The 12942-nt window shown below is 31.8% G+C and overlaps 1 protein-coding gene across 2 annotated transcripts; it reads left to right on the top strand.

Annotated features, from left to right (window-relative positions):
- Positions 1-4633: 4633 nt before the first annotated feature.
- LOC111034278 (zinc finger protein 774-like) lies at positions 4634-12937 on the top strand. Of its 2 annotated transcripts, XM_022315412.1 has the most exons (5): positions 4634-4993; positions 5241-5401; positions 10239-10908; positions 11488-11667; positions 11773-12937. In XM_022315412.1, exons 3-5 carry the CDS (start codon positions 10255-10257, stop codon positions 12199-12201), a joined length of 1263 nt encoding a protein of 420 aa, XP_022171104.1. In that variant the 5' UTR covers positions 4634-4993; positions 5241-5401; positions 10239-10254; the 3' UTR covers positions 12202-12937. The 2 variants fall into 2 exon arrangements, with proteins under 2 accessions (XP_022171104.1, XP_022171103.1); XM_022315411.1 differs by lacking the exon at positions 5241-5401 and having other exon boundaries at positions 4635-4993.
- The last annotated feature ends 5 nt before the right edge of the window (positions 12938-12942 follow it).

Raw genomic sequence — 12942 nt, 5'->3', positions numbered from 1 at the left:
CTTGAATCATTTTGAATCGTAGAGGGGTCCGCCGCGGTCGATTCTCTGCAGCAGCAATAACCATTTGAGAAACTTACCGAAGTTATAGTCTGAAGCACACCTATACTGGTTAGTGGTTACACTTCTATAGTATACTCATTAGTCATTATTCAAATAATTACATTATGGTGTAAGGTGTAAGTTAAAAATAATTTAACTTAACCACTGCGGACCGTGCCATCGTGGTAGTTGTTGAGTAGTGGGTACTATTATTATATACATACTAGTTGTACTACGTAATTCGTATTATTTATTAATTTTATAATATAAAATACAATATGGCCAGCTATTTATGGTAGCGACGATCGACTTCATTGCACACATAATATAAGTAGTACTATGCAATTATGCGCAATAATACAGTATGTATAATATCAAATATGCTGAAAAATAATTAAAAAACTCAAAATGTGATCTTTAATCGAATCTTGACTCCATTTTATATATACCAAGTCTAATACAGACAATAGCAAAAAATACATCAATTATAAATATAAATAGGTATGCTATATTATAACCATATGTTTGGTCGTCCGGATGTCTCTATATATCAACATAATATAGTGCGAACATAAGCTCGAGTTTTAAAATATTTGTCAACCTATTATATTATATTATGTGTGTGTATGTGTGTGTGTGTGTGTGTGTGTATGTAATAATACGCAGCATAATATATATCGTTAGCAGGGGAAAAAAATCAATAGCGCGTTCAAAGTGCGTGCGTCGCGAGTGTTCTTTATTATATTATTCAATACGCGCAATCACTGCGTACATATTATAGTGCTCGTTATATTTATATTATATTACTTTACATTATAAAGCTAGGCAGCTTGATATATTGTTATAATTTTTTGTAAATGTGTAAAACGCGCTGAAAAACTAATCAAGTTTTATTCGATCTGTTTTTTAGACAGACACGGTAACGGATTGGGTACATAATAAATAAAAGAGAGTATTCTCCGTATTAGATCCGTTTGATTGACAAAAAGAATACGTAGCTAATATCCTCCGCAGTCCGCACTCTGCGTCTCAGCAGTCTATAATTTGGTACTTTGTCTTCACACTCGTTCACTTGCGTTAAGATGACGCCACACTGGCATTTGCGTAGTCTTACAAACGTACAACATGGCAAATTGTACACTAATTACAAATTTTCACAATAGTTTATTTTACTTTGTAATTTCTAAAATTAGAATGAATTTACCTCTTATAAAATTTAAAAGCAAGAATATTATCTAGGACACCTTGGAAAATTATATTGATATTATTATTTTTAAATAAGTTATGATCATTTTAAAATGTGCAAAAATGTACAAATCAAAAATTATCATAACTTACTTAAAAATAAAAATATCAATAAAATTCTCCAAGATGTCCTAGATAATATTCTTGCCTTTAAATTTTATAAGAGGTAATTCACTCTTACAAAGTAAATTTATTATTATATGAACGTAAAATTGTCCGTTGTAGGTTTGTAAGATGGAGACAACAAATGCCTATTTATTTTGGAGTCCTCTTAACCATATACCAATCATTGATATAAAAATGAATATAGATTGCCAATTCGCTACTAATAAATTCACTTATTGGAATGACAAAAAAAAACTTTAACGCTGCTGCGGAGGTGGTCATGTCTGTCATAATATTAAATATTAAAATATATTGTTATAGAAAATTATTATAAATAATCGTCTTTAATAAAAACAATGATAACAACTTTTAACGAAGACGCCAGCCGGAAAAATCCGGTCGCTTGTTTGGACCCATATTACCTACTAACTAAACCTGTCGAAAAAATAATTAAATTTACTCATAATATAATATATTAGCAACGTGTTCCGTAAACGACCGCTGTTATATTTTTAGACTATATACTGCAAGTCAAATCGGTCTTTAATTCGGAATAATTACACATTGGTGTACCTAATTTAGTATTAATGAATTATAATGTTGTGTGTAATCGAATATGGATTATGTCTATACCTACCCTGTATATATAGTGCAGTCAAACGAGCGTCAGTTTATAATAAACGCACCTACCTATGTAGTAACTAGTACAATAACAATGCACAATGTACATAGTACATTATTGTCATAAATTCCATTCAACAACGGATTCAGTGATATGTTAACGGATCTATGAAGCTATGGTATGTACTATGTAGTTTTCCGGAGCTGCATCACGGCCGTAAATAAAAATCTAAACGGAACAAGTAGATAATGTGTATCCTGTATACACTGTACTTATATTCTGGCCGTCGTCGAGTGAACGGAATAATGTTATTGATCGGTGTATAAATGTATAATATTCGAATAATGTATAATGTGTATCTATATTCTATATCATATATAAGTGTTATATAGGTACTATTTTATTATGCTGTTTAGTCATGATAAAATGTCAAAATATACCTAGTGACCTAGCATATGGTAATAATAATGGTGAGTTTATATATACACACACACAGACACATTGGAGTTGTTTTTAACCAAAAGTACATTGTGAGTGTGCAATATGCTAAAAAACTCACTGACTTATAAAATTTTTAATAAATCAAATATTGTTGAATAATGTACATAGTTAAGATAACGATATCAATTATAACATAATTGTAATATTATAACTTAGGACATATTTATTTTAAAATCAAATAAGTCAATATAAAGCCAAGATATACAAAGGCACCTAAATGTTTACTGTAGTAAATTAACGTTGTTGAAATGTTGAACTGTTGATATCGAAATAAATTAGAAATATAATTTTGTAATTGAATTATCACCAAGAGAAAGTTATTTATACAAATAATGAATTATTTACCTATTATGAGCCATTTTATATTTCGATGTCGACTTATTATAGTTACCTATTAGTATAGTTAAATAAAATGTAATGTTGTGAACGTAACCAGCTACCTAGAAAATGTTCTTTTTTACTAAAGTTTGGGTTGAAACTTTCAATTTGAATACCTAGTGTTATTTTAATCGAGAGCTTACTTATTTATTTGTATATATTGCATATATATTATATATACCTCTTATATATTACATCTTATATATTACATTTTGAGAAGAGAAGAGTGTGTGAAAATAGTCGTAGAATGGGGGGGGGCTAAGGGGGCTAACCTAACCTCCCCCCCATTCTGTTTCAGCCCCTGTGTAAAAATGTTCTATTTTATACGTCCATGTATAAGAACTGAAACTTATAATATATAGCCCCTCCCATATAAATTCATCACGCTATTATGCCTATGTCACAAAAGATATTTTTTAAATAATGCTTCAATATTGATAATAGATTCTTGTAGCAAATTGGATCCATTTGGTTTATTTAGGGATAAAAAATTCCCTGTGTTTTTCAAAATAATCGAGCAAAATTACAAAATACAGATATAATGGGAGAACATATACTTATATGCTGTGCAGTTGCGCAAAATCATTTTGCTTATTTTGTTATAATTCAAATATTATTTGTAGTTGGTATTTTTACCATGTATTTGTGTTACATATTATATTCTATAGACATATACAATTTTCAAAATGTTTTTTTTTTTTTGAGGCATTTAAAATTTTCCAATTTTAGCTTTTTTGCTAAGCTTGAATATATACTGCGTGAAAAATAAACTGAATAGATATACTCATAGGTAATCTGTATACGTGCAGTAAATGAAATCGATAGACTGCACAGCTCAACATTTCTAATTTAATATATAGTTTAATCTGATATGCAAAACTCGGATGTGAAGTTTTCTAAAATAGTATAGTAATAGTAATATCAGTATACAGGTAAACTTTCCATGTTGTATTATTCGTCTACAATAATATGCTATAACATATAACATACATGGATGATGGACACCTATTAAACAGATAACAGAACATGAGACCGTCTTGTGCAGCTGCAACGCAACTATCGTATATATGTGAATGGAAGATATATTTTAGAAAACTTCGCATCCGAGCCTTCTATATCAGTTTAAACTACAATATATTAAATTAGAAATGTCGGGCTATGAGGTCCCACGATTTTCCTAAAGAAAAATCCGTTTTTTTATAGACGAGTACATCTCGGGGGTTTAATCCACGAATTGGTAAGAATATATTGAATTTCGTCATATTATTTAAGTATAAAATAGCTTCTTATAAGCGTTTGCAGCTAGCATATAGATCACATGAACATACCTACCTCTCAACCGGTAAATCACATATTATATGTTTATATGTATCAGACTTCTGACGTGCAGTAATATTATATTTGTATAAGTATAGCAATGCATATTATCATGTTATAAATCCTCTAGCTGGTATTATAGTGTATCGAGTAAATATGAATAGGTATATGATATTGTAAATTATATATACTCGCTGCATTGTACCTATACGCTGCAGGGTCGCGGTCGTCGTACAATGTTTTCCGCCGACTTGCCAAGGAGGTTGGGTTTTTCGGCAATAAGCTCCCCCCGCCGTCACAGAGGCGCCACCGCCCCGCACGGCGATGCCAGAGTGGTTGGGTGACGGGGAGAAGCGCTTGGATGTAACGTGGTGGCGGCGGCGGCGCGTGCTCGGTATATAATATAGTGTGCGACGACTACTGCGACTACGGTACAGTGGCGGCCGCCGCGTCATCGGCGGTGCCAAAATCAATAATCAGTATTGTTTATCGATTTTTTTTCCCTGCGCTCAACCGTCGGCGAAGCCGCGCGCGTTTCCCGTACAAGCCGCCCCCGTGCAGTGTGCGTATAGCGCGTGTACATGCTCCTGCCTCGCCGACAGCTTATTTTCGCCGCGCCGACCAGTCCGCCGCTCGTCCGTCCCGTGCAGCAGCCACCGTACACGCATCGCCGCCGACGCCGCCGCCGCCGCCGTCAGCAGCTGCCGGACCCGTCGTCGTAGCCGGGCGCCAGCGTAGTAGTTGGCGTTGTGGATCCGTTGCCGGACGAAAGGCCAGCGACCGCAGGTAAAAAAAAATTATCAAGAGAATGCCGAGAGATCTGTCATTGTTGCGGGGTATACTATATAATGCACCTGTGTACATATAGTATTAGTCGTACGTCGACACCACCACCACCACCACCACCACCACCACCACCACCTTCATCACCACCTTCACCATACCTGGCTATAACATTATATTATAATGCAGTCTTGAGACTATATGACAATACATGACTTTAAATAATATTACGTTAATTTTATATTTCTAGTCGATGATGGGAACGCCGCGGCAAAAAGCTCGTCCATAAACCGGTTGCCGCCGCGGCTTTATATACCGACCAGCTATAATTTATCTAAAACTCTGTAAGAAGAGTATATTATTATATCAAGCTTCTGCGGCGGACTTACATCATGCATAGATAGTAAATCGGTACATAGATAATATTATAATAAACTTATTATAAACCTACTTCGCCTGTGCTGCGTCTTGCATTGAATATTACATATTGCGGGTGATTCACCAAGTATGTTGCATTTTTCCCCTTTAATAATGATTGTATTCAAATTCTGATCCAACAAAGCACATACTTACTTTAGGATCATATTTTCAATTAGTAGTTACTTATACAGTTGCACTAATTTAGAAGTATCCAGTATTCCAGTGGCGATACCAACTTCTTATTTTTAAATAAGGATCTTATAAGACGTAACCTCCCTTATTTCCTGTAAATTTTTGAGCAGATGTCGTTTTTGAAAATGTTGATGTATATATAGAACTTTGAACAAGTAGTTATTGAGTTATTGGCCTTTGTGCATTAGGGATAATAGGTCCATGATAATAAATTTGGAAGGTATAGTGGCTATGAAAAAAATTTGACTATTTAAAAATTAAAGTACCTATAATTACTAAACAATATTAATTTATTAACATTTGCACCAATTTTTTTTTTTTAAACACCTTTTTTGGTCTGCTAACAATAAATATAAGCGGCGATAAACCTAAGTGTTTCATATTATTTATTTATTAATTTTTAAATTTTTTTAGTACCTATTAAAAAAAATGTATCGTGCTAATGTATTTTATTTCAAAAAATATTCAATGTGATATGAAAATATTATAATTGATCGACAACCAAAACAATATTATCCATGGCAAAATAGATCTATGTCATCATGATATTATTTATGCTATAATTCCTAAGAATGAATGTGTGGCGGCCCGCTCTCAATAATAGTCGAAAGCTCATAATATGTAGTCACTCTTTGGAATGATGCAATACTAAAAATGTTGGCCCAGACACGTCTTGGTAAACGGCTACTCAGCTTGTAGCACAGAACAGTAATATATATTAATTATGCTTTTGGACTGCAGTCCAGCGGAAAAACCCGCCGTTTTTACGCATGTTATTACTCACTTCGAGGTCTGAGTGGTTCCCTCCAATATACCCCTAAGGCCATAACGATAACTTATAACCATCGCCGTAGGTTGTTGGGACTTTATAAAATTATCTACTCGTTATAGTGTGATACTAAGAAAGCTCATAAATAATATAAGTGACATTACCTGTATTAAATAAATTATGCAAATATCCTACATAGTTTTTGTCCCCACTTCACCACCCCTCAAAAAAAAAAAAATGCCCATGTGGCCCGATAATGAATTGAAATGGCCTGCAAACATCTTGGCACCAACAATAAAAAAGTTGAAATGACGCCCCTGCAGCCACTAACTGTTATAGAAAAACTCTTGAGTATCTAAGTATGATCTTTAAGTCGATAAACTTACAAATTTAAAAATCAAAGTATGAATAAATTCATTATCAAATGCTTGGTGAATCACCTTGTATAGTCGTATATTATTATAATATTATGAAGTATGAACACATGATAGGTACATATTATTACTTACCTATTACTCATTAGGTATAAATACATTTATCAATACTTATACACAACGCGTATACAACCAGACTTTTTAATTTTATCGTTATTATTATAAATTACTATAATATAACTATACTATATATAGTATAATGATAAACTCGGTGGTTCGATGTGGGATCGAACCCCACCCACGCGTAAAGACGTATCGCATTGAGTTTCTTATATCTTTACATCATTATACTTTTTCGTAAGTTATATATATATTAAATATAATATTTAGTTAAGCGTCCATTGACTCAATTATAAGAAGGGATAGGGGGCTAGAAATCCTTTTTTAATGTTATCGAATACAAAAAATTATAATTAAAAATAAAATAAAAATTCACACGTATCTTATTATCATTATAAAAATAAACCAATCGCTGCTTTTTGGTCCAGTGACTAGTTAGATACCCATAGGTAAACGTAAAATTGTTACTAGGAACCTACAAAACTGCTTTTTAATGTTTATATAACAAAATAATGTATTAATCTAATATTAGAATTTATAATCACTGGTAGTATAAATACTAAAATAGACTTATAGTTGTGAACTTCAAATTTTCATTTATCATTTCTTCTTATCAAATTATTTGTACAAAATATGAACAATACACCTGTGCGATTAATCAACATATATCGAAAATTTCTTTAATTATCTCAAAAAGAGCCAAAATGATATCATTTATGTCTAGAAAATGTTATAATAAATATTTTGTGAAAATAGAATCTACGGTTAATAGTTATTTATTTTTGAATCACAGCAAAAACAATTTAAACAAATTCGATTTTATCTGAAACCAGTGTTCCTGAAATTGTTTTTAAAGTTTTTCTTTATTATTTCGAAAAGTACTGGTAAATAATTTTACCTCGAAGACAAACTAGACCCAATTCAGTTACAGAAACGTTTCTCTACATATGGAAGAAAAATATTGATTAGGTTGTGCCATTTAATCTATAAAAATTGTCTTATGAGTTTTAGATACAGAAGAAAAAAACGTAGATAGGTATATCATTGTAAAATCTTTACATTCATATTGCTACATCAACATCACAAATTCTAAAATTGAGATCATCACGTTACTAAACCATAATTCTAGGGCTTAGGATCAAACTAAATAATATATAATATTTATTATATATGTATAAAATGTGTGTAAAACAGTATAATTTATAAAAGCTCATAACAATTATATAAGTTCCAATAATAGATCCAATTATAAAAATTCTGATTTCGATTATGTAAGTAGAAAACAGTCTAAGAGCCAATGTAATATACTCTTATGTGAAAAGTTTGTCAGTTTGTCTAAATATTTTGACAATATCTGCATAGAACGCAGTCACGTAGCAGAGATTTTTATAAGGGGGGTATTTAAATGTTGTCTTTGAATACATAACTTGTGCTTTTACCTAAAGTTCTATACAAAGGAGAGCATTTTAATTTTTAGTCTTCATTATTCATATTAATATAATATCAGATATGAAATAGGACTTATAGTCTATAGAATCATATATGACAACATATTTTATAGAAACTGAAACATATTTACCTATCTAGTAGGTACTTTTATAAGTATATATTTTGTATAAATACGACCAATTTAGGCGGAGGGTGTTTCAACACCCACAACATCTCCTGGCTACGCCACTGGGTGCATGTAACATAAAATATTATGTAGGTATAGGTTATAGATATTCGTGTTTTAATCATTGTTTTCGTACAATTTATGGAAGGAGTGTGTATTGGGAGTTTCTAATCCTCCTTCTAATAAATCATGCATTATGATATACGTATTCGATATAACTACGTATACACACGGGTACAAGTCAGTTAGGTATATAATATTTTACTAATTCATTTTTATTTATTTTGCACTAGATATTAAGTTTTTTCTATTTAAATTATTTTAATAAAACTACATTGATTCTATTTAACCGATTATTTCCTTAACACTAAGATAGGTAATATGTTGTCTTATAGTTCGATTATTATTCATTCTGTATTAATACATTATATTATTATACATTATAAATGTATTATGTATATTATTTAATAATAAATTTAATATAATATTATGCTTAAGGTTTAATAATTACCTATTAACTATTATGTACATAGACACGTGGTAATTTGTAGGTACCTACACCTATATAATTAGGATAATATAGGATGTTATTATTTTCAAAAGTTATTATAATATAAAAGATATTTTTATTTTTTTATGTTATGTCGAGTATCAACAGTCGGGTATACCTAAATGCCTATAGACTAAAATAAACTATAATACATTTTTTTTTTTTTCATTTATTTAATTTTAAAATGTTTCAGCACACTGGGTGCTATTACAAGTATTGTTTTTTAACAATATAATAAATAAAAAATATAGTAACTACTTCAGGTAGGTATTACTTAAGTTGTTAATGAAACTTTTGGTGAATAAATTATAATTAAATATATTGTTTCATATTTGTAGGAAATTGTATACGATTATTTTTTTAATAAAAATATTTATTAATACTGATTAATACAATACAATTGATAAAATGTGAGCAATTATCGTGTTTCGAGGGTATACGAGAGTAATATCGGCCAGATTACAATTTTAAAATCTTCGATAGGTAGGTAATAGGTAAGGTACCTAGGAGTTAGGACCTAAGTACATTTCTACAGTATTGATACATATGAGATATAAATACATAAATTACTTACCTAAACGTTTGTATCTAAATTCTAAGATAAAATATAAGGTCAGTGTACAATACAATAGACCAAAATATAATATCATGCACAAGTTTGAGAGGGCATGGGGTCTGTAAAATGTATATTATGGTTAATTTTTGCTAAATTATAAGCAGAAGGAACTAAAATTTCTGTCTAGTCGTTTTCTAGGTTAATTAAACTTTCGTTAATTATTCGTTACGTCTTATATGTTCTGTATGATATTAAGTATAATTTATATAACATGCTATATATCATAATATACTAGCCACTGGGACACTCACGACGTGGAAATCTGTAACGGTGGGAAGGCAGGGGCCATTTTTTTCAGAAAATATACACTAATTTTAGTACAAAGGTAATTAATAGGATTATAGATATGATTTTATAACAATATTAACAATCTTCTTTAGGTATATTTTAAATGTATGGAGCTTAAGATGTACTAATTATTCATTAAATGATTAAACACGATACATAAAATATCCCACTCTATTCGCACCTGGGGATACTCAATTATTAATTGGGCGTATTATAGCGTATCTAAAACCTATATTAATACTTTAAAAAATTAAAAACTACCTATACCCACAATAAATAAATTACGAACGCTTTTTCGTTTCAGGATACCACGGGGCATTATGTCCAATATGGCAAATGCTGAAAACTACCAATTGAAATGGCATAGTCATGGTGCTCATTTACATTCGACTATTGCAACGTTACACGGGACCACGGCGTTCACCGACGTAACGCTGAGTACGACTGACGGCCGCAACGTGTCGGCGCACCGTTTCGTACTGTCGGCCTGCAGCGCGTACCTGAACCAGGTGTTCCAGAGCTGCCTGTCCAACAACCTAGTCATAGTACTGCCGGCCGATATCAGTTACCGTACGCTTTGCATACTGCTCCAGTACATGTACAGTGGTGAGGCGACGGTCACCAACAGCCAGCTGGACCGGGTGCTGAAGGCCGGCGAAGTATTGAGGGTGAGAGGGTTGTGTCGGAGCAACGAGAACACGGTGGGCGTGGTGCCCAGACAACAGACTCCAGACAACAACAAGGACGATAAGTCAAAGCAAAAGTCCAAAGGCGACATGCCGCTATCGGTGTTGTCCGACGGCAACGAGAACAAGGAAAACGAAAAGGACAAGGACAACGATGACGGCGAGGTGAAGAAAGAAAATTCGGAAAACGAAGACCCCATGCACAACGCATTGCAGCTGGAGATCACCGTCAAGGAAGAACCGTTGGAATGGAATGACAGTGATCGAACTGAAATGACCATTCAACCGGTAAGGGGTTTTAAAAAGTACATATACGAGTATGGAATTGAAACTTGAAAGTCAATAATATATTCTTCAAATTATTAAGTTTTTACTGACATAATTAAGTACCTAGGTAGGTCGTAGGTACCATTTAAGATTTAAGAACCTATTTAACCTATGAGGGAATGTGCGTGAAGAGTGAATTTACCTATTGTCAAATCTAAAGTTAAGAACGTCATCAGTATTTTATACTTAGGTTTTTTTTACAATATTTCAATTTTTAAGCACGTTAAGATGAGTAGGCACGTACGATTTATACTTTTTAATCTACAATCTAAAAATGTTCATATTACATATATGATATATAGAAGAAAAGAACATCGTAAAAAAAGCTAACTGTACAAACACAATTAATGTTCTTAACATTAATTTTGAGTCTTTGAGAACAGCCAATAGGTTAATTTACTCCAATACACAAGATTGGCCAATTTAAAGCAAATTTGCTTGTGGGTCGGAAAGGAAATAATTAAGTAGTGAGCTGATATCCTCTTAAGCCTATAATTATTATATTTGTGAAATAAAGTTTTTCCTCATGTTTATTCTCAGGAGCTGTATTCAAATTACGACGATGATGACGAAGAAGCTGATTCTGATTATTATGCTCCATTGACATGCGATATGTGTCAAGAAACATTTCGAACACCAGCCCTTTGGGTTAGACACATACAAACTCATGAATTAGGCTCAATTACCGATTTACCAAAAAGAAAACGAAGAAAAACCACAGTACGTGTATTATATTTATTATATTATATACCTACATGGATAGCAAACTGTTTTGTAAACATTTGAATGGCATCCTAATGTTTTTTTTTTTAAATTACCAAATAGGATGAAGACGATGGAGGCGAGTTACCCCCCTTACGTTGTGAACTATGCCAACAAGAGTATCAAACACCCGGAGATTGGGTGCGGCACATTCAAAGTGCGCATACAGAAGAACAGCTGGCCATTACAAATAGTTTAGCAAGTGGTGGATCGGGTATATTACCCTCAGCCAAACGACCGCGACCAAGAATAATGAATGGCCGCAAAGTGTGTCCAACTTGTACAAAGACATTTCCATCTCATGCGAGCATGTTGATACATAGTCGGACGCATACGGGTGAACGGCCGTACCAGTGTGGTGTCTGCAATAAAGGTTTTAACGTAAAAAGTAATTTACTGAGACACATGAGAACATTGCACGATACAGTTATAAGTCCCAATGCCATGGTCGAGTACTGTAATGCCCAAGACGAAGTACCCCCTACGACATAAAAATATTAAATTTAACATAATTGTTTATAAATTTAGATTACATTTTTACTTTTTTGGTCTAACTTATTTTTAGAGAATTCATGAATAAACTCAATTGCTAATTGCATAATTGAATTTACAAATGTATTTACATGGAAACTTTCCAACTTAATTTACTTTCCTTAAATTCTTTCAATTTTTATTGACAGCTTATACGTAATGTATATTGATAATGAGCTCCTTTAAAATTTTACTTCCAATTTATTTATAAGACAATTTACAACACACAAATGTTGTAATAATACATACCAAATTCATACTGTTTTATATGAAATAATGTTACTTTTGTTTTAGTGCAAATGCTTTTATCTTTCCAGCATTTTTTTTTTTTTTGAACTTTTACTAAAGTATATCATAGTTTTGATACTAGTACAAAATAAGCAGATGTTAAGAATTAAAATTTATTTTTCAACAATGATAAAAAGATCATTGTCTTCCTGCATATATTGAATTATATTATAATATTGTGTAAAATCCTAATAAAATGTATATAGTGATGTAAAAATAATTAGGATCTCATTCCATTTTACATTATTTTTCAAAGATTTTCTACTTATAGTAAATATTTATTATATTTATCCCAAATCCCTATAATAATGTGAAATTGTAATATTAAAAATGTACTTTTATTATATGCTCAGTAATTCAATAATTATTGTTAATTACTATACATTATATTTCTTTCAGTACTTTATTTTTTAC

The sequence above is a fragment of the Myzus persicae genome, unplaced genomic scaffold (genome assembly GCF_001856785.1).
Source record: "Myzus persicae strain clone G006 unplaced genomic scaffold, MPER_G0061.0, whole genome shotgun sequence".
Lineage (NCBI taxonomy): Eukaryota > Metazoa > Arthropoda > Insecta > Hemiptera > Aphididae > Myzus > Myzus persicae.
Note: the sequence above shows the minus strand (reverse complement) of the source record. Positions and strands in the feature narration are given on the sequence as shown.

Bases quoted from the DNA above. Each gene is read 5' to 3' on its own strand.
- LOC111034278 (XM_022315412.1), top strand. From the start codon at position 10,255: ATGTCCAATATGGCAAATGCTGAAAACTACCAATTGAAATGGCATAGT. The intron at 10,909-11,487 runs GTAAGGGGTTTT...GTTTATTCTCAG, and splicing joins CTGAAATGACCATTCAACCG to GAGCTGTATTCAAATTACGA. The intron at 11,668-11,772 runs GTACGTGTATTA...ATTACCAAATAG, and splicing joins GAAAACGAAGAAAAACCACA to GATGAAGACGATGGAGGCGA.